Source organism: Euprymna scolopes, chromosome 3 (assembly GCF_053919585.1).
Source record: "Euprymna scolopes isolate OS-2025 chromosome 3, ASM5391958v1, whole genome shotgun sequence".
In the NCBI taxonomy this organism is placed as follows: Eukaryota; Metazoa; Mollusca; class Cephalopoda; order Sepiida; family Sepiolidae; genus Euprymna; species Euprymna scolopes.
This window is the reverse complement of record NC_136484.1, coordinates 58,842,777-58,866,632: the sequence shown is the minus strand read 5'-3', so window position 1 is coordinate 58,866,632 and position 23,856 is coordinate 58,842,777. Positions and strand designations below refer to the sequence as shown.

At 33.8% G+C, this 23,856-nt stretch overlaps 1 protein-coding gene across 2 annotated transcripts in view; it reads left to right on the top strand.

Annotated features, from left to right (window-relative positions):
• The window catches only part of LOC145255794 (branched-chain-amino-acid aminotransferase, cytosolic-like), a 1,034,811-nt gene that overhangs the window by 772,625 nt on the left and 238,330 nt on the right, over positions 1–23,856 (top strand). For both annotated transcript variants that reach the window (XM_080114482.1, XM_080114489.1), the window contains exon 5: positions 15,922–16,041. In XM_080114482.1, coding sequence (XP_079970608.1) covers positions 15,922–16,041 — 120 coding nt within the window. The remainder of the gene's footprint in view (positions 1–15,921; positions 16,042–23,856) is intronic.

The following is a 23,856-nucleotide window of genomic DNA, read 5'->3' as shown; positions in this document are numbered from 1 at the left end:
ACATTGAGCTTCTAAGCAAAAAGGATTGATATACACAAAGAGTGAAATATAATTGAAAAACATATTTACCCCCCCCCAAAAAAAGATATATATATATATATATATATATATATATATATATATATATATATATATATATATTGCTTTTGCTCGAGTCTATAAAATGCATTCATTTGCAGGTCTCCATTAAAAAAGATCTCAATTCTTTTCCGATTGCTTCATTTCTTTCAAACTTGAACCAATTACAACTTTTTGGTGTAACCTTTTTATCCGTTGTCAGAAGATAACTGTGCTTATGTCATGTCACACAGCGTGCTTCCTCCTTCAATCTCACTTTTTTTTTTTTCTCTCTTGTCTTTTGTTTCTTGCTTATTCAACAAAAAAATGAAAATACAATACCGGGATTCATTCCTCCAATATCTCAGTCAGTTGGACTTGAAAGCATTCAACGAATAATACCCGTATTCAATTCTCTGCTCAGGACAACTCGCCTGCCTATTTGCCAGAAACCTTGAAGGTCATTTTGAGCTCCTTCGTAAAATTATCTTTTTGTTTAAAGGTCACATGCTTTAGTACCACCAAATAACCAAAATTCTACAGCATTGATTTAGGCCATCTTTAAAGAAATAACTGCAGGCAATTGAAAAGGAATTCTTTTCTTTTTTACCTACAAGAATAAGCAAATCAATTGTGTTTTTATTATTTTATGTAAATTTTATTTACTTATCAGCTAAGGTAAGCAGTAAGTTGTTAGTTTTGTTATACGATATAATCACACTGACATACCAGTTTCTATTAGACCACCGAAGTTAAGCAACGTTGAGCCTGGTCAGTACTAAAATTGGTGACCATTTAGGAATTCCAGGTGATGTATGTGTTCTCCAGTTATCTTGACATTGTTTCCAGTCATCTTGGGCCTCTCCTTACCACTGGGCTCAAGCAGTGTCGATTCAGAAGAGGTGTCGTTAGGCATTGTGCAACCCTAGCCTAACAATTACATGTGCAGCTATCTTTACAGGGGGTATCCATTGTCTCTGACTGAACGGAGACATTGATCATCGAATGTTTTGTCTGTTTTTACTAATGTCACCAGTTATCAAAGTCCAGGAGCCACTCAAGGATAAAGATTAAAGAGGTCATCAGTTGACCTATAATCACCTTTATGAGAGAATCGAGAACAATGGGATGGGCATAAGATTCCTCAAGATGAATTGATTATCCAAGAAATCAGCTCAACAAGTATTTGTTAATATTAGACTTGAAAACGACCCTGTTGTAGTCCGTTCGGAAAAAGACTCATATTATCCTGTTCTACAGATAGGATTTTCTAGGAAAGAAACTTTATTCATGGAAGTTTCACTTGCTTTTGGTATATTGAGATAGAAAGGGGAATTATTTGCTGTGTTTGTCGCTAGGCAAGTTCCTGCTGTGAATGTATATAGGGGGTAACGAGATTGGAAAACGTAACAATACAATAGAGAGTGACTAGAAACAGTTTTTCCATGGGTAAGGACTAGGAGATTTGTTAGCGAAGTTGATTTTGTACTTTGTCAAGACAAGAAAGATTGCTTCAAGCAGTACCTCTCTTAGGAGCAGAGCTAAGGTATCTTCTAGAGTGGGCATCATTGTCATCATCATATCGCATGAATCCAAAGATTCTATTGTTGGCATTGGTTTCCCTGATATTTTTCTAGTCAGACTTCTTTCTTGAAAGACATCAGGTATTTATGGGAGGGATCACGTAAAGGTTGCCAAGATCCTAATTGATAGTAATTCTGTGGAACAAACTGGATTTGAACTTGGAAGACCATGATCGTCAGTCTGTGTCGTTAATCACTTGACCACCATCACCTACCTTCTAGAGCGATTTCTTCCAACAACAGATCTGGGGTGAAACTAAGTCCTAGAAGCTTATCAAAGAAGGGGGCTTTCCTTGAGAAGAGAACCATTCATTTCGATTGGGAAAAAGTTAGGATAAGAGCGTTATTGATGAAAAGAAATAAGTTTTATTTTAGAAGCATTGAAAATAAGAAGCCACATTTTCTCTCATTTCACCAGGTGCTCAAAATCGGAAGGTAAAGAGGGATTCAGCAAGATCTTAATCAGCAATGCTATTAATAGTGTTGCCATAAATAGTTGTCATATGCCAACGGATCATTTTTTTTTTTTTTACACAGTGATCACCACTTATCAAGGCCCGGAAGCCACTCAGGGATAAGGGTTATTGTAAGTACATCACGTTAGTGAGGAGATTTTATGAAGTGTTTAATTAGGGGGGCGGTTCATTAGGAATTTGTTAACATTAGACTTGAAGACATCCAAAGTGTAGTCCGGAGGGAAGCAGGCAGACGGAACAGAGTTCCACAGGCGTGCAGTTCTAAGAAAGAAGCTTTGCTCATGAAATCCGCGTTTTGATTTAGGCACAGATATAGAGTGGGGGAAATTTTTCACAGTGGATTCAGCTAGACGGGTGTTTTTCGTGAAAGATTGGCGAGGGGGGACCAGGGATTGGAGTTCAGACGAGCACCTGCCATGAAAATAACGATAAAACAAGGATAGGCTCGCAACGTCTCTTCTGTGGGAGAAGGGTTGCAGGGTAGAGAAAAGGGCATCCCCCACTAAACCACGAAGTCTATTTTGTACTCTGTCAAGGCATGATAGGCTGTTTTTGGCAGCTCCTGCCCAGATATGGCAACAGTATTCCATCCAAATATTTCTTAACCACATGTATAAACACACACATAATTATATATAATATATATATATATAAGAACAAATTTGCAAAGTTGAGTTATACAAACGGTTTTTATTGTTCGGTGGAATAGTCCAAAGGTGGGTGCTCCTTAATCCACGGAGTTTCAAAGAATGCTATTTATTCTCATCAGAGGAAATTAGCAAAATATCTTTATGTATTTGCTGGTATATATGCTGTATGATATATATATATATATATATATATATATATATATATATATATATATATATATATATATATATATAATAGACGTCATGATATTATAGAATCCACAATATTTTATTCAAAACAAGGAATGCGAAAAAAAGTGAGAAACATTCCTTATTCCATGGAGTTTCAAAGATTGGCTCTTCTCAGAGAAAAACGTTAGCAAAAGGAATATATAGATAGGCATCTAATTTTGCTGGTTAGTGCAATTTTTGAAAACGGTAGTTTTTGAAGGAAAGTAAAAGTTTATATGAAAATAAAGAATATTCAGCAATGTCCAATAATTAGTGTTGCAGAAATCCAGTGAGAGTATGGGGTTCGTATTGAGTAGATCCAATAAGGGATTCAATAACGTGTTCTCTGGAGTCTCTTTAAAAATATCCACGGGTGTGTGTGTGTGTGTGTGTGTGTGTGTATAATATATATATATATATATATATATATATATATACACACATCCACATCTAGTCCTGGGTATGATGTAAAATTACATCCGGCAACGAGGCCCTGGTGTGGGAGCTCCAGGGTTTTGGGGAGAATGTTACTATCCCTTAGTCGTTGCAGTGTTGGGTCACCCCTGGGCAAGGTGTAGTACCCACTAGCCTCCCTATTTAGGGTCACAAGAATCCAAGCTTGGTCAACAATGCTCTTGGTGGATAAGGAAGGAATCCCAACGGCTTGTGCAGCGGATGAACCAACACCGCAGTGCCGACGCAGTCAACAAGGATGATGTACAACTCGACTCAGGTCTGCCTCAGCCATCGGATGCGGCTGATTGCATGTGTACAGACTGTCCTGGCCCGTCCTTGCCTCTGTACTTTTTCTTTCAGCGGAGAGGGTGCTATCAGTACTGGGCAAGTTGCTTATTCCTACTTTGCCTAGGATGGGAGAGAGAGGTGAAAGTCCTGTGACGATGGAGTGAGGGCAGACTGGCAGGTTTGATGGACTGGAGGCCGCAACGTGATCTCTGCACTCAGGCGATTGGCGTATGATGGTCGTGCTCTTGCTGAAGCTGTCATCATCAAAATCGACGGACTGCCCAAGAGAGGAAGCAAAAAGAGCACCACTACGGGCGCCACTGTCCAGATTTCCTGCCATCAGGTGTCACATCTGCGGCCGGGGTTTCAAAGCTCCGATCAGACTCACATCGCACCTTCAACACAGTCACTAACCAACCTCCACATCATCGTCGAAATCAACGGACTGCCCTAGATATATAGAGAGAGACATAAATCCACACATAAATATGCACACCACTAAAAACAAATGCCTACATATATACAAAAAACACTTTGAACAGAACATATTAGCTGACTCCGTCCTTAACAATTAAAGATGGGCCCGTATTTACTAAATTAAATTTATCAATTTTACACTTAGAATAAATAATTTCAAAACTACTTATGTTGAGAAAAAAGTATAATCGCACCTGCACGAAAATTATAACATATATACACACACACACACACATATATACGTATATAACATTTTTAACAAGTCTAAAGAAGGCTAAATAAGCTTTGTGTATTTCATCAAAAGATACTAAAATAATACCAGACTAGCAAATAAATAAGAGGAAGGAAATCAATCTCTCTCTCTCTCTCTCTCTCTCTCTCTCTCTCTCTCTCTCTCTCTCTCTCTCTCTGTATAAGCATGCCGCTCGGCGTTGTCCGGTCGTAAAATGCTTATAAATATTATATTTTAATTAATGCAGAAATCTTATTTATAAGGTATAAAACGTAACGTTTAATTCCTTTAAAAAATTTAGTAAAAGAAAACCCTAAAGAAACTGAGATATGTACATGCAAGTATTATGTTTTTTTCTAAACAGTTCACTTCTTAAAGATACTTGAGCTGAGGTCGAAACCAGAACCTAAAGACAATAAGTGAAGTATGATAACCATTAGGCCAGCTTGTCACGTTCTTTAAAAAGTGTTTTCAAACGTACTTATTCTTAACATAAGAAAGCTGTCATGTGAATGATTCGCATATGCGCAGTTGTGAAACAGTTGACAAACAGATAAAAATCCGATGACCCCCCCCCCCAAGTTTTTCAATTTTGACCCCTTAGCAGCCCTTTTTCCGAATGAAAACCGATTAAAAAGTTTTCCACACATCTGGATACCCTATATATCAAAATCCAAGTCTGTAGATCAAAAATTCGTTGAGTATATAGGTTGAGAGTTGTCCTCATGCACATTTGCACACACATTCTGTCTTTTGTAAATATGTAGATATAATAGCTTTCTTAAGTCTTGATAGACTACGGATACCCACTGTAAATGTGCCTACATATGGAATTTTTGGAGCAAGTGTTATGCAATTTTCAACCACACCTGTTCTGAGTTCACGTTGTTAAATACGAGTGCCAAGTGGAGGTTGAACACAACTTGAAACAATGCCGAGTAAGCAGAGCGCACATACAGCACCTAGAATTCCCAAATGGTCACCCATCTGGTACTAGCCAAGCTCAACATTGCTTAACTTTGGTGATCTGATGAGAACCGGTGTGTCAACCATGGTATAAAGAGTTCTCACTTACCCTACACCCCTAATTGATGTATTAATCTTATTGAATAAATATATATATATATATATATATATATATATATATATATATATATATATATATATATATATATTAGTATATATTTTTATATCGTCATTTTCTTTCTTTATTGAAGCTTATATAAATTCCAAAACTATTTATTGAGCTTTGCATTATCCCGATAAGTCTCCTCTTAAAGAATTGATCTTATTCTTTTTCTTATAATTCCCCTCCCCTATATATATATATGCGAAAGTACCCATACGCCCATATATAAATATTACATCCTTTTCCCCCCACCCGTTTTCTTTTTCGGCTGTATTCTAAGAAGATTTTATTTTGAATTTATTTTCTGACTGCAAGATTAATTTTGAAGTCCTGACGAAGATATGGAAATGTCGAAACGTTGATTGATCCACATAGATTTATTACAATATATATATATATATATATATATGTATATATATATATATATATATATATATATATATATATATATATATATATATATATATATATATATATATACAATTTGGATTGAACCCAACTCTGTAATGAAATAAGTGGAAAAGTGACTTACCACGCAGATATAGCAACTCAAAATTTGATTAGATTTGCTAACATTTGTATGTAATATATATATGTGTGTGTGTGTGTGTGTGTGTGTGTGTGTGTGTGAGAGAGAGCTTTATATGAGATTATGCCATATTATCTCCATAATGATGCTAAATTGCTTCCTTCCATGTAAGTAATTTTATATTGCAGACTTGCTTTGACTCAAGAACAACCCAGACGTTAATAGCTCCTATTTTTCTCTTACCATTCTAAAATAATAAATTTCTAGTATGGTCTTCTCTCTTGTAAGCTACCTGGTATTTTCCTTCAGTTTCAGTGATTTCAGGTGTCTTATTTTGCAGGCAGTTTTTTTTTTTTTTTACTCTTTTGAAACTCACTTATTTTATGTGTGTCACATCAAAGTAAACAACAAGGAGCCCTTCATTTTGTTAGTAGATGCCGTATGGGGGGGGGTTCTTCATCATACTGTTTTTTTGTTGTTGTTGTTTTTTTTTTTTATTTTAGTGTCATGCTTTGGTTTGTCTCTTTCATTACGTCAAGTTCTTTCTCTTTTATTAAGTCCAAAAGACATGATCATAAATCACTCGAGATTCACTTGTCTTCATAGTGTTTATCTTGCATTACATGATAGCCTCTTTCTTTTTACTATTTGTTTGTTTTTTTTTATGTTTTTTTTTCTTGTCTGTGTTTCCATTCCACACCATTTTTCGCCCAGAACCACCTTCTTGCTCATCCTAAACCTTCTCCCATAATTCTGCTAATGATTGGTATGAGTCTTTCAAATAAAGAGATCTTTGAGGAAACAAACAAATAAACCAAAATATATCACAGCCATTATTAGTAGTATCAGTATTATTATATGTTCTGTATAAATCAAATATTTATTTAGGATATTTCTCTTTCTTTCTTTCTTTCTTTCTTTTTTCCCCCTCCGGGGGCGCGTGTGTGATATTTTTTGCTTATTGTTTTTGCTTGCTTAAAAAAAATGCATTTATATATTTGTGCTTGGGTTATTGTGTACTTTTTCTTGGAGTCACTTTAAAAAATATGTTTACTATTTTATTATTTAAAGAAAAATATTTTTTAATGTGTATGTGTATTTTTTTGTTTTTGTTTTGTGGGTAGGTGTTTGTTTTTCTCTCCCCATCTCCGTTCCGAAGGTGGATGTAATCGTAGGATGCGAGAACACAGCATCCGCATTGCTAACACTGTCTTGATGTCCACTACCGTGCTGTCATTACCAGATTAGGAAAATGACGAACTAAGTGCCAGCAAATTGGCCATTATTTCTTCCACTTCAAAGACGGAGAGTTTCCTTAATTCTTACTTGGCTTTTAATCATGTCACATCACCAGGTGCCCTAATTAGTCTCATCATGGCTTCACGATGAGTCTTTTGCTGTGGTCAATTATTAACTTTTTGGTGTGAAGTTCTTTTTCTTTCTTTTTTTTTTTTTTTTTCTAAATCTTTTTGACCAATTAGTAGTCTTGCTTTCTATTCCACTCTGCTGACAACAACAACAACAGCAACAACAACACTTTCAATTCATCTTTGGTGTTTTCATCAAATCCTTCATCTCCGGCCATCTGTGTATTTGGTTCTTTATTAGAAGAATTAAAACAAGTGGAAATAACATCAAATCAAATAAAATAGTTCAGCACTAGTTCCATTTTATCTCATTCATGATTCAACACTCACACATACCCATCTTCAAATCCAAACTCTTGAAGAAAAAAAAAAAAGGAATTAAGAAGAGGAAGAAAATTGTCTGGAATAGAAAAAGAAGTGGGTAGGGATGAAAGATACATTATCAGCTGTTTAAGTTTGTTTTCAAAAGAAAACTTGACAGTTAATAAAATCATTTAATTCCCTTTTTTGCGTTGCTTGTAAAGATTTGGTTTTGTTATTTGGAACATTTTCTCAAAGATGTTTGATATTTGAATAAGAAGCGAAAATAATTTGAAAGTTATGAAAAGTTTTAAAAAAAATTAAACAGTAGTTAGATTGGAATCTATATCAATATGAGAGACATTGTTGTTGCTCTATGATGTTTTGGTTGAGCTAACATTTTTTCTTACTAATTAAAATATTTGTTACATATGAATTGTATGTATATAAATATATATATATATATATATATATATATATATACTGGCAAAAGTACCCGTCGTTGACTGGGTTCAAAAACAGCCTACACAAAATGGACTATGATTTATGAAAGTATGATAGGTTATGAAAAGGAAGGGTTGTAAAGAGATAGCTTCGAATTTGGGGGTATCAAAACCAAAGCAAAATATGATGAAAGTAAAAATAAAATAGAAAAAACCCATAATTTATTATGCCATACCTGTTCACACTGAAACACTTATCACAATATTCTGTGGATCTATATTAAAAACCTTGTTAAACTTTGTGACATATTTCCATTCTATGGAGGGCAAGCGCGAAGGAACACCCCATAATTTTATTATACCATATTTCTTCAAACTGAAACATAATTATCAAAGTATACTTACGCAGATAGATATGAAAAGTCTTTATTAAAGTTTGTGCCTATTTCCATTCTATGGAAGGCAAGCATGAACGCAGACCCCACAATTTTATTATACCATCCCTATTTAAGTTAAAACATACTTATCAAAGTATTATTATGTACATCTATATAAAAAACACTTGTAAACGTTTTTTTTTTTTAATTTTAAAATTTTTTATTTCCATACTTTGTGGACCAGGTGCGAACGCAGACCCCACAATTTTAATGAATCATCATTATGCCAGATCAAACATACACATTTCTGTGTCTCGATACATCTTCTATATATGTTATCAGTCTTCTATAATAGTCAACCATATAGGAGCCTATTCGTGACCAGACACACACACAGACATTCAGCTTTATATTATATTATATATATATTTCTATGAGAATATGATTTTTTAAAATCATATTTCAGATTTTTTTTATGCTAATCCTTAATTTATGAACCTCAATGTAAATACAGAGCATATAACAAACAAATGGCGAAAGTTTATATTTCAAATTCCATGATGTTGACCGTCTTAAAATTTATTCCTTCAATTACATTGACATTCACAATTCTTAACAGCAACTGTTTCGTAGCACAAAATCATTCATTTAATTATTATATCAATCAGTGAATCTATTCCGCCCTTAATTCATCAAAAGCAACTATCAATCCACTACATAGGGTGGCACTTTTTTTTTAAATATCACTATGAATGAATATTAAATTTGTTTTTTAAAGAAAGCTAAACGATATAAGTTTTTTTTTTATTATTATTAAAAGATATGCTTATTTACCTTTCAACATATGAAACAAGCTTTCACCCCAATGAAAAAGTACGCATTTTACGATGGGTAAAAGTAATTTCTCAAAGTGAACTGTTTTGCACCAATTTTATGTCCTCTTATGAAGATTAAAATTATACAATACTAAACCTCATGCCATGAATCCTTATTCCAATTTTGATAAAAATCCATGACATGATTTTGATTCTCGAAAATGTCTTAAATTAAAAGCTTAAGCCTAAGGGGACTTAAGAAAAAATTGAAATTGAAGAAATCTTACTTAATTTGTAGCTAATGAATATGGATTACATGTAATATAAATTAGAAAAAAAAAAAAAAAAAAAGATAAAACAGTAAGTTGTGCTTATATTCTGTCTCCTAAACATGCTTTAAAAGAAACTAAAATTTTGGGGATATTTATCAGTTGGGTGTCTAATACCTATTGTTAAATTTTCATGCAAATCGCAAATATCTGAATTAGACACCAATTAAGACAGATTCCCTGAATTTAGATTTTTATTGAGACTTAGACATTAGACTCACACTGAGATATTTTAATTTTTATTTCGACTCCTTAAACTTAAAATATTAAGACTTAGACATTTTATACAATTAAAATCATGGAATAGATTTTGATTAAAATTAGAATAAGAATTCTGTACATAAGGTTTAGTAACATTATACATGGCATAATCATGTTGACACACGTGTTCTCGTCAGATCACCAAAGTTAAGCAACGCTGAGCCTGGCCAGTACCAGATGGGTGACCATCTGGGAAGGCGAGGCGCCGTATGTACCGCGAGGTAAAAATACCAGGTTTAGAAACTGGCGCAGTTTATCCTTTTCTCGAGGATAGATGGGACTCTTGAAAGCCATGTTAGGCACCCCATCTAGTGATGGCCTCACGATAAAGAATTCTCTTGATAGCCCTGGCGAAGCATCAAGTATTCAGCTACCGACAAGATTAGATTTGAATTACACTACAAACTCGTGTTGTTTTTTTTTTGTTTTTTTTTTACATAGTAATCACCATTTATCAAGGTTCGGAGGCCACTCGAGGATAAGGGTTAATGGGTATACATTAGTCAATGTGATTATAGCTTCATGATGGCTGAACATTATACACTGGTTTTAATTTTCATAAAAGTAGTTTAAGTGTTCAGAGAATTAAATTTATCCAATCTGAGACAAGTAGTTTTCTAGTACTAGGCATAAATTACTTATAAAACTTCCGTTTGAAAATATTATTTAATTCTGAATAGCAATTTCCTTTTTTGTTTTTTAAAAAAGTTGATGTATATTGTTAAAAAGAAAAATATGTAATATTTTTAATTTCTTTTCAAATCCAATTATTTCTGCTTAGAATATTTTTTGGGTGGGAAGACGTTTTTTGTTTCTGCATCAAATATCAATTACAGATGGAAGTCGTTTTTTTTCAATCAGCGGCAAACTTTGTTATTATTACAGAACTAACAGGTAGGCCCGATGTTGCCTGGAATTGAACAAGGATCAATGAATGTTCCAACTTTTCAATACTTTTATTGTCATCAAAATCAGTGAAATCACCCAGTTTTCAATCAAATCAATTGATTGCTTACTCTAGTCAGGGACCCACCATAGTGCACCGGGAGAAAGTGACTTGGTCCACAATACATTTTCGTCTACATGTGGTTGCAGCATAAAATGAACCAACTACATTTCACTGTAGAGGACCTACTGTTGATTTTATGAAATTATTTTTATATAATGGCTTGAATTAAAGTTTAAAATGCAAAAGTCAAGTATCATGGTTCAATTGTACTATAAACAGAAAGATTCATTTTTAACACTCCCCTGTCTTATCAAAGAACCTACTGTTGATTTTATATGCTGGGCCCTTTTGCTTGTGCGGTGATAAAAGTTCTCAAATGTACTTGTGATGTTAAGTGTATATGGGTTTTAACTTTGGTCTAAAAAAACGTGACGTCTTTGCTGTTACGACTACCATAAAACCGGAAGTGACGTAGGTTTAAATTAAGGCTAGACAATCGAAAAGAGAGGATGACTTTAAAAAATATCGGCGAAAAAAGCAACCCCCTCCCTGTAGAAAAGTGCCCAGTTGAGGATGAAGAAATTAATGTTTTTAGACAATTTTTCGGTATTTGTCGTCTGAAGGGTCAGGCTTCAAAACGATACTGATCTTGTGAAAATCCGTCGCCTCTGTCCAAAGTTTTAGGCAGACATGCAAACATACATAGATTTATATAATTGTAGCTCAAATTTTCGACCCAAACCGATTAAAAAGCTTGCCCTATCTCTGAATACCCTTTATATAAAATTTCAAATGTTTAGACCAGAAATTGTCTTTAGTAATTTTTTTTTAACTTTGACCCCTAAACATTTTTTGTTTTGTACTCAAATCAAGTTATTAAGTTAGATCCATGTCTAAGGAACCTATATCTAAAATTTCAAGTGTTTAGACCTAAGATTGGCGGAGGAGTTTGGTAGAGTTCTCAAAGGTCAAATCGTTGAACATTGACCTCTTAACAGCCAAATTTCTGACCGAAAACCGATAGATATAATTATGTTATCAAAGAATATATCTTTAACAAAGCAAAACTTATCAAGATGATAAGAGCCCAACATTATTAAGAGGAACAAACAAATATATTAAATAAAAGATAGGGAATAAAAGTTATGTTTGACTTTATTATATCATCGAAACAATAAGGAAAAGTAAAAGAGGATAATTAAGAAAACCAAAGAAACCTCTTTAGGCCATAGCAATTCGAAGCTAAATGCTTCTCATCAGAAGAGAAGGGTCATGTTATTAAGCCAGTTTTTATCTATATTTGCATTTTGTATAATTCTAGCCCTTCTGATGAGAAACATTTAGCTTCGAAATGCCATGGCCTAAAGAGATTTCTTTTCTTTTTTTTTTCTTAATTTTCCCCCTTTTACTTTTCCTTATTGTTTTGATGGTATAATAAAGTTATAACTTTTAATCTTCATCTTTCATTTATTTTATATATATATATATATATATATATATATATATATATATATATATATATATATATATATATAAAAAACAAATTAATCTATAAACCAATTGTATACAAAATATATATATGGTTTCAGCATTTCTTTTACATAAAATCTGTTTTCTACATAATTCTCAAACCATACCTTGAACGGGATTTCAGAACGTCTGCTCAATATCCACTCCCGGCATGCAGGAGGCGAAAAGAACTCGATGACTTACGTACCAGCCTTAATCAACTGTGCACACGTTCCTACATACTCGTGACGATCAGGTGAACAGAGACAAGTTGCTACTAACAAGATAAACCAATGTACACACATCCACAATGCTGAGGATGTATGGACGCGATATCGGACTAGTAAGGATTGAAGACATGCGTTGCTAGAAGAGAAATGACATGAGAATCATGCAATGGATGTGTAATGTTAGTCTGGGTTAGTATTAGTATACTGTTACATGGATGTTTATACACGTAGACCCAATACATTGTAGCAGAATATGCCACCAGGAACATAAGATAAATAATAACTCAACTCCTTTTTATGTAACAACTTCATTTATTTCCTCTTTCTCCCACCATGCGTGGATTCTCGTTACATCTGTGACGTGTCTCACGTGATTGTTCTCTCTAATATAATCTCTCTCTCTCTCTCTCATTTTTAATGATTTTCCTTACTGTGACGTCATTTCGCACACAGCTCAGTATTTGTATAAGCACGTCCGAGCTCTATTACATTAGTTCTGATGAGTTCAAAGGAACATTATATCTGGACAGTATAAGCAGATGTGTGTAGAATAAGAGATTTCGAAAGAATGGATGAGAATTCTTGAGTCAGAAGATAAAAAAAACAGTTAAGATAGCAGGTCCTGTTGACAAAACAGAAAAACATGGGAGGAAATCATAAAAAAAAATGGACTTGAAAGAGGGATAAATAAAAACCTGGTCAGAGATAGATTAGTTCGGAAGTCAATTTCTTAAAGCTGTTTAACATATGCTTACATGCAACACAGAAAACGGACGACTATGTGCTTCAATCTGAAGATAATTTTTTAAAAATTTGTCTTGATCATATTTGTGTGGAAAAAAAAGAAGCTTTCCAAAAAGTATGTCTGATTTGTTCAAGCACATGTAGTTAAGTACTATATTTTTAAATGAGCTGTCAGCCTCTTTTATTGTTTTAGGCATTTGTTACCATGTTTCAGATGTTTTGTTTGTTTGTATTTTTGTTAACTTTTTCGCACCTGTTCTTTATATTAGTCCTATTGTTTTTTTTTTTGTTTCCGGACACACTCGGTCGCACACAATTGCCCAAGCACATTTTAATGATAGTTTCTATTTTTTTTTTACACAAACAACTGTCATGGGCTTCAGTTAAGTTTGACACAAGGTCATCAATTCGAATCACTTTTCTTTAAATATGTATATTGATAGAGTTCAAAATAGACTTCATAGCCTCGTAGGAGATGTTCTTTTCTCTTCCCTGCCACCTCTATCTCACAGAAGAGATGTTGCGAGTTTGTCTCTGCTTTATCATTATTTTCATGGCAAGTGCTCGACTGAGCTTCAATCTATGGTTCCTCTCGCCAAACTTTCACAAGAAACACTCGTCTAGTTGAAAATACTATCAATAATTCCCCCACTCTTTATCTGTGCCTAAACCTAAACATAGATTCCATGAACAAAGCTTCTTTCTTAGAACTGCACGCCTGTGAAATTGTCTTCCGTTTTCCTGCTTTCCAGCTGACTACAATATGGTTGTGTTCAAGTCCAATGTAAACAACTTCTTGATGAGCCGTTCCACTTAACTTAACAAATTTACCGAATTTCCATTACTAATGATTACTATATTGTCCAATTGACTACTGTACACTCTTAACTCTTATCCTCGAGTGGTGTCTGGCCTTGATAAGTGGTTATGTCTATGTAAAAAAAAAAAAAAATTATTCAACAACTCTCCAAACTTTAATCTATGTTTTCTGTGTTCTCATTTACAAGATTATTGAATGACTATTTACGTTATCCTGGATTCCCTCTTGGCAAAATCATGCTACTTTTTTCGTCATCCAACAAAAGTGTAATTCTCCGTTTTTTATATACAGGAAAAATGGTTCTAAACACGTCCTATGGCTCTTTGGGGTTGAAAAGGCGATTACTTTACTGATTTGGGGGGGGGGTGCTAAAATTTTTTATCTTATATTTGCTATATAAAGATGTGTATTTTATTTTAATGCAAATCGCTTCAGACAAGGCGTGACGTCATTTGATGTACAGAACTAACAAGAACGAAAGCTGATGATTGCAAAGACAGGAAGAAAAGACCAACGTTATAGTAAGGATGAGAGTTCCTATTTACAATGCCCCCCCCCCCATGGGACAGAGTTAGACACCAGGGTCGTTTTTTAGCGTGGAGAAAAAGAACAAAAATGAAAAATTTTCTCAGTCATGAAAGATTGCTCCTCTACTGGGAGAAAACAAGAAATTGAAGTGCAGCCTCTGTGTATTTATTTGCTTCCCCACTGAGCAAATTAGGCACAAGGCCGTTTTTTAATGTGGAGAGAGTGGGGAAATGGGGGCCATCTCCCCGGGGAGTAGGGGAGCTGGATAATGACAATTGGTATGAAGGGTTTCCCCTACATTGACCAATAACTGATTGCCACAAGGGCAATGGTCTTATATGTGGAGTTTCCCCCACATATGGTCTTTGATTGTAGTATCTGTTCCAGCAGATACTACACTTGGTCGGGGGCCGGGGCCATGCCCGGCTGAAACTGAAGTGCAGCCTCTGAAGAACAGACACTACGCTTTGATCTTGGCCCGAAGGCCAGAATTATTAGCAGGATGAGAGTTTCACAAGCCTGCAGTTTTTTTGGAAAGATGCTATTAATTAGAATCTGTATTACAATGAAGTATCAAAACAGTAAATTGGAGACCACTAGACCAACAAGTTAAACGAGCTGGAACAAATAAAGCAAGAAATAGATGGGACAATTCTGAAGAACACATGCCGTAACAGTATTTATAGGAAATCTTTAATTCTTCAGACTATTGTTTTCATCTTGGATGTCATTCTCACAACGTTTCCACTGATAAAACCTTCTTCACGTTCATCTTGTTGAACTCTGGATTTTGTCTGGAATTTCAGACAGCACCTTTTATTTAATCCACAAGGATAAATTACTCTCATTCAGCCAACTTATATATATATATATATATATTTTAATAGCACCTGTACTAAAGACTGAACCTTAAATCTTGATTGTCACTTTCAGGTTATTATTTTTTTTTTTTTTTTATCTATTGCTCCATATTTTAAAGAGGCTTATCAGACTTGATAAGTAGAAATTAATTAGTTAAAATAAGACGTACACTTCATGCCGTTGTAAATATAAATGAAAGCTGAAACTTCGATTGAAATTTTTGCTAATTCTCTTTTTTTTCTATGTCTGGGAACGCATCTTTACATTTTTTTTTTTAAATTCGGTTTTTTATTCTATGCAGACTTTTGATGGGCAAGAACTGATAACCTGCATGAAAAAACTGATCAGTTTGGACAAAGAATGGGTGCCATACTCTGAGAACGATTCCTTGTATATCCGACCTACGCTTATTGGCATTGAGGTAAGTGAATAAAATTTTCTTTCTTTTAAAATGATATTCTCTCATAGTCACACTGCACATACGTGCATGTTTTTAGTGTCTGTTATCGGCAATGAATTACAGCATCTTATTTTCTTTTATATTTTTCAGTATTTTGTAATTGGTAATTTTGGACTTAAGATGTAGACACGCTTACAATAAATATAATAGTGCAATACAATTCAGTCCAATACAGTTGCAATTATAGATGACAAAGTATCTGGGTTGGTGTGTCTACTACTGGATTCTTTCTCTTGTATAGAGTCCAAAAGAGAGTCTTCAATCAAGTATTTAATGAAATTTGCTCTAATGAACCCATCGCACTTGTATCTCCTTGATGTAAATACCCCGAATAAGGCTGTTTTATGACACAATCCACCCTTTCACTGCAAAAAGTCCTTAAATGCACGAATGCCTACTACTCTAATAGCTTTTTTTCATCGAACAGCTAGACTGACCTTTAGAATTGCAAAATATCCAGTTTTGGTTCTAAATTTTTAATCTAATGTCTTCCAATAATCAGAGTTGGATTACAAAATCCAAATTGGATTCCTAGCATTCTTATGACTCCATCATAATTCAGAACCTTTAACTCAAACCTTGGTTATAATAAATCCTTTTTAAATTCCAACAATGTTAAATAAATTCAAATAAATAGTAGCAAATTGTTATAAAATAATACAGAATTCCAGTAAACGTCGTTAATAATGTTTAACAAAGTTTCAGTTGCAATTGCACTTACAAAAGTAAAATGTCCTTCTAGTACGACTGGGATTCTCTTTCATTTTATTTGCACTTGTCAGAAAGGCATAATCAAAACCTCCCTATATTTGGGGGGGGGAACGATATAAAAACGATGTTGATTATGTGACTGACAACTTTGACTACATTGGTTGAAATCTTTATTTTTCTTTGCCTAACTATGAACTAGTATTGATTGAGAATCAATCTAGGATCAAAACTAATTTTTAACTTCTTGAAGTTTGTTTGAAAATAGCATGACTCTAACGTTCTCCATTTTGGGATAGATATCCAAAAATAATGATTGATCAGGATTTAGTTGTATGAGGAAGTACTCACATGTCAGGTTTTCCTAACAAACCTTTTGTACAGAGAGGCCAAAGACACTCAAGGATGATATCTAGTGCGTAATTCAAATCATCTGTTAGATAATTGAGAACGTATGTGAAACTTGAATTCAGCTTTGTTCATGTATGTAAATTGACTGACATTGCATTGATGAATATCTGCTGCAAGGTCTTCAGCTTTAAACGTGACATTTCTAGCAGTTTTTAATAATCTTTCCCTCAATTCTTATTTCTTGTAATGTGTTTTATTCATTATGTGCACAGTTGAAATCTTTTGTCAATATTTCATTTTTCCTTGCACCATAATTAAGATTAATTTTTTTTTTTAAATCTTTTTTGATAAAGATATATATATATATATATATATATATATATATATATATATATATACTAGAATTTCAGCTCGGCGTTGTCCGGGGGTTTGGAGGTGTATGTTGAGCAAAAAAGGAGGGGTCAATTTTTTTTAACTTTGACCCCAATTATGACCCCTTAACATTTATTGTTTTGAGCTTAAATTAAGTTAGATCCATGTCCAAGGAACCTATATCTAAAATTTCAATTGTTTATACCCAAAATTGTTGGAGGAGTTTGGTAGAGTTCTCAAAGGTCAAATCGTTGAACTTTGACCCCTTAACAGCCAAATTTTTGTCCGAAAACGAATTACAAAGATTTTTCCAAATCTCAGTACCCTCTATATCAAATTTCGAGTCTGTAGACTTAAAATTGACAGTTATTGTGTAAGGAAATATACACACACAGACACACAGGTACACAGACATGTTCACTTATATATATATATATATATATATGTATATATATAATAGAGAGAGAGATAGTCTGTTGGAATGATCAAGAGTATCTGATCATCCAGGGGATGATAGATGATATGCACAAGGATTTTGTTTAAAGTTGTTTGCAGAGAGCCTCACTCTCTCATCTCAACCAGCCTGATCCAACAGCAGGACAGGGTCGAATTAGCTGGATGCTCATGTTTTCAGTGCAATTTGTCAAAGAAAAAAAAAATGGATACCTGTAAAAAGAGATCATTTGGAACGCTGCTGATAGCATGCATTTCTCAGAAACGCAGAACAACTAAGGCTCTTTTCCAGCTCAAAGAACCGTCTATCAAGCTTCATGGCCTTCATCAAGTCTCAAAAGACAATGGATACCCCCCTGTAAGGATGGTTGCACATGTAATTGTGAATCAAGGGTTACACAAGCACCAACCACAACCCTCCTGAACAGGCACTGCTTGATTCCAGTGGCAAGGAGAAATCCAGGACAATTAGAAACAATGCTGCGATAAGCATAGAGCAGATAGAGCATCTGGCATTCATAAATGGTTACCCATTTTAGTATTAACCAGGCTCAACATTGCTTAACTTTGGTGATCTAATGAGAACTGGTTCTTATTTGGTTGTAAACTTATGCTTATTTATTTGAATTCATATTCGTTGCACATATTTTATATTTGTACATATTGTGTACGTTTTTGGTATTTATTTATTTTTTCTGTTTCTCTATTCGTATTATTTTTATTTTATTAACTGATCATCTAAAATTTTATTTATTTATATATTATCTAACAAAAGATGGTTTCATGTTATGTGTACAATCTTCAAATGATCCTATCACAAAGATTGGGGTCGAATTCACTAAACTGGAGAATAATAACAAATAATGAATTCAAACCTGTCTTGGTGATTATAGATTGTTCGCAAGCATGTGAAACCATGGTAAAGTACAAAAAACCCGGCGTTGCCCAGTCATAAAATATGCTTAAATATGATAATTTATGCAGATTCCATATTTATTATTATAGAGAAAATTCTCAATCGATTGCTATATTAAATCTAATATGTAGTAGTGAGATCAAAGCTAAAAAAAAAATATATCCATAACTTGAGTGCTATCAGCTAGAATCGAAACCAAAAGATACGACTCTTCACCCTCATTTCTTAGCCTCTGAGCCACATCCATAATATAAAGCTGTGTGTGTGTGTCTGGTCACGAATAGGCTCCTATATGGTTGACTATTTTAAAAAAACTGATTACATATAATGATAGAAGATGTATCGAGACACAGGAATGTGTATGTTTGATCTGGCAGAATGGTTGTTCATTAAGATTGTGGGGTCTGCATACGCGCCTGGTCCACAAAGTATGGAAATAAAAAATTTAAAAATTAAGAAAAAAAACGTTTACAAGTGTTTTTGATATAGATGTACATAATAATACTTTGATAAGTATTTTTTAACTTAAATAGGGATGGTCTGATAAAATTGTGGGGTTTGCGTTCGCACCTGGCCTCCATAGAATGGAAATAGGCACAAACTTTAATAAAGACTTTTCATATCTATCTGCGTAAGTATACTTTGATAATTATGTTTCAGTTTGAAGAAATATGGTATAATAACATTATGGGTGTTCCTTCGTGCTTGCCCTCCATAGAATGGAAATATGTCACAAAGTTTAATAAGGTTTTTTAATATAGATCCACAGAATATTGTGATAAGTGTTTCAGTGTGAACAGGTATGGCATAATAAATTATGGGGTTTATCTATTTTATTTTTACTTTCATCATATTTTGCTTTGGTTTTGATACCCCCAAATTCAACCCAAATTTACAACCCTTCCTTTTCATAACCTATCATACTTTCATAAGTCATAGTCCATTTTCTGTAGGCTGTTTTTGAACCCAGTCAACGACGGGTACTTTTGCTAGTATATATATATATATAGACAATGTTGTAAATAAAAATAGTTCTGGCTACTTATCTCCAAGATATTCAACAACTAAAACAAATATAATTTAACTTGATCTGTTTTTCATTTTTTCTTTTAAAAGTATAGGTAGCCATGATCATTTTTATTGAGCCCGGATAGCTGGCCTCTATTCTCGCAAGAGTGCCGCACACACACACACACACACACACACACACACACACACACACACACGTGTGTGTATGTATATATATATATGTGTGTGTGTGTGTATGTATATATATAGGTATGTATATATATTGTATTTTGTGTACAGAAAGTTGTTAGATGAGAGAAGTCATTGGTACCGTTGGTGTCAAGCCCCATAATTAGGACCGTTTTAGATATCCATATCAAGCTCTCTTCAGCCAATATTCATGAGTATTGGCTGAAGAGAGCTTGATATGGATATCTAAAACGGTCTTAATTATTAGGCTTGAAATCGACGGTACCAATGACTTGTCTCATGTAACAACTTTCTGTACACAAAATATAAATACGTTTTTATTTTTCGTATTTTCCTTTTAATTCAGCACACTGCTGGATTTCTTTTTTAAAAAAAAAAACTAATATATATATATATATATATATATATATATATATATACATACATATATATATATATATATATATATATATATATATATATATATATATAAAATTCACCTGTCACCCTTTTTTAAAATATGGAATTGCTCGATAGTCTAAGACAAGATGCAAGCTACCAAGGTCCACAGAATTTTATCATTATATAGATTAAGCTTTGTTTGAGAAAGTATTGTGCACTGTATACCACTGAAAGTCATAGGGTCAGGGGAAAATCTCTGTTAAAAGAAGACTGCCACAGCCATGTTTTTTGTCATGGTGTATCTGCATTATTTCACTTCAGTTATTATTTTACAGGGAACATGAACTGGAATAGATACATTGAGATCATTGCTAAGGCTGCTGCAAAGAAGGTGGCTCTCTCTACCATACTAAAATACTACTTACGACTGAAAGTATCCTGTACCTCTATAAGGCCACCATTCCCTCATGTATGGAGTATTGTTGTCACATTTGGGTGGGTGCATCTGCTACTAGTCTCTCACTCCTGGACCGGGTTCAAAAGAGAGTCGCCAACCTGATAAGTCCTGAACTATTATCTAGTCTTCAGCCTCTGTCCCATCAACGAAATGTTTCATCCCTCTGCCTGTTCTACAAGTACTTTAATGGTGAATGCTCTAACGAACTCCAAGCACTTGTACCCCCTCGACGTGAATACCCATGACAAACCTGACAAGCAGCTAAATCCCACCCCTTCACAGTAGAGATCCCTAAGTGTAAGACGCCTTCTACTCCAATAATTTCTTTCCCAGAACTGGTAGACTTTTGGAACTCTCTTCTAGGATTCTGCTTTCCCAACTGTACTGACATGCAGAAGTTCAAGTGTAATGTAAACAGACATCTTGCTACTAAACTCCCTTCATAATATCCCTGCAACTTATGTCCTCGATAGTAGCCCCCTAATTCAAAGTGGCATTGTGCCTTGTTTGGGGTGAAAATTGAATTAAAAATTTTTTTTTAAAAAACTCCAGGAAAAGTCTGCAAAAACAAGGTTAAAAAAAACGTTGCAGACTACAGAACTCTTGAAATTCACATTTAAATTATTCTACTGTCACGGGCAAGACTAGCAAGCAGTGGTAAATCATTAGCCGAATAGGCAAGAACATTTTACGGGCATAATTTATACAGACGAAAATGTGCATGACAACATGAAAAGACCCTTGAAACACTGCACAATGAAGGGTCGGCATTTTAATGCAAAGTGCTTTCGAAGCTTTGAATGTAGCGGAGGACAAGCGTCTGACATGTGCACCTGCATGATTGTTTTCAAACCGTCTGGATGGCGTTTATGAGAGAGTGCGGCGATGAAAATGAGACGTCAGTATTATTTAACCGCCATTTTGGAAAGAAAGGAAAGAATCTGAGTTAAGGTTTGGTAAAAATCTTCAAATAAACAGATAAATGTTTTAAATAGCTAATATAAACAAGTTCGTTTTAATAAATTTGTCTCCTAATAAGAAAATCTTCCAGTTTAGCAAATATTCATCCAGGAGGAATAGGCATTGTTGTAACTGTATTCTGTGCAACCTTACTGCAAATCATCTACATTATTATAAAGATAATGTATATTTATTTATTTGTATGTGTATATATTAGTGATGGGAAGATTCCAATATTTTTATCGATTCTGATTCAGTCACCAATTCTGTTCTAAATTCCAGATTCCAGTGCAATTTCCGATTCTGATTCTTTTAAATTTCTGAATATAAAGTTGCTGTTTTTTTTTGTTTTTGCAATATGTACACATAATTTCCTAAATGTAGAAATACACTTATAGATATGATCCGCAGATTTTAATTTTGTTGGTAGCTTAAAATTATTTATTTATCATTTCAGTTTTTGGCATAGGAAAATAGGCACATATTTTTTGGATTCCAATAGCCCAAAGATTTTAATACATTAAAATATTTAATCATCCATCAAAAATACAAATAAGGAATTATAATGAAGAAAAATTCTTAATGCATGGCTTTTCAAAGATAGACTCTTCTCATCAGGAGATTAACATTAGTAAAAAATGTATCACCGAGTAGCATAAATTTGAAAATATATATTTAAAAAAAAAACACATTTTCAATAGAATTAAATGGAGTAAAAGTAAAAAAAAAAAAATCAAATAATTATTCAATTAATATCGTTGCACTCTGTAAGGTTCAAAAGCTAGAATCTGGAACCTGAATGGATTATATTGAAATGCCAAAAAGTCAGTTAAATTTGAACATATCAAATAATGAATGAAGTTGTACAACTCAAAGTTCAAATTTTTTCAACAAATTATTTTGTATTCCTAAACAAACAGCTTGGTTTATCTATAAAGAGTAAGAATAATTTGATTGTTGATAAATTCCAATAACCAGGAATTCAAACTGAATACATCACATCTAAATCTGTTTGCCTGATCTCTTTCAATTGTTGCTCCCCTCCCCCTCCCCGACAAAAGGAGGGTGGATCTGTAAATTCACCCTTGTTTGTTCGTCTGTCCGCACTTTTCTCAATAACTACGCTTTGGAATTTTTTGAAATTTTCCACAGACATTAAACATGATATGAGTAAAAAAAGTAACTGAACGGATTTTCCGGGAAAACTCCGGTTGTCCCCCTAGGGGTGCCTTTCGGGTTAAAATGACTAAAATTGACACTTTTGTGCTTATTAAAAAAAAATTGATGCCTTGGATTTTTATAAAACTTTCTGAAAAGTTGTAACTAGCTGATGTCTATATAATTTTGTTTGTCTATACTTCGCGATAACTTTTGGGTGTGCCCCAGGGGCTCTTTTAGGGTTAATAAAAACACTCCATTTTGGGGACTACTTTACCATATTTGTCCAAAATTTTCTGTGTATGTCTATTTAGCAGTTTTGTATGGTGCAGAACTCAAATTTAAATATGTTAAGGCCTAAAACTGTGCCATTTGTTCATTTTCACCAGGATTTGATGTCCTTTGGGGACTTTTGGGGCTAAATGCTGAACTTTTTTTTTTTTTTTATGCCTTGTCCACTGTGCACTCACAGGGGACCATGCATCCTTCACTTGTTTTTATATAGAGAACATTTAGGATTTTATTAATGCTTTTCTGATAATTGGATGATCCATGAAACTGCATTAAAGTTTTACGGTAAGCCATATTAATTATTTTTAATGATGTATATGCACATCCGGCATTGTATGAAAATGAATATGGACTCCTGTATATTCCTGCTGTGAATATCAAATTATAATTTTTCTTATTTTTTGAATGTTTTTAATTGAAGTAAAACATTTTTTTTGATGGTTATAGATATCTCATAATATTGTAATTGTCTGTATTTTTGAGATGAGGTGTTTTCATTGATTGAGATTGT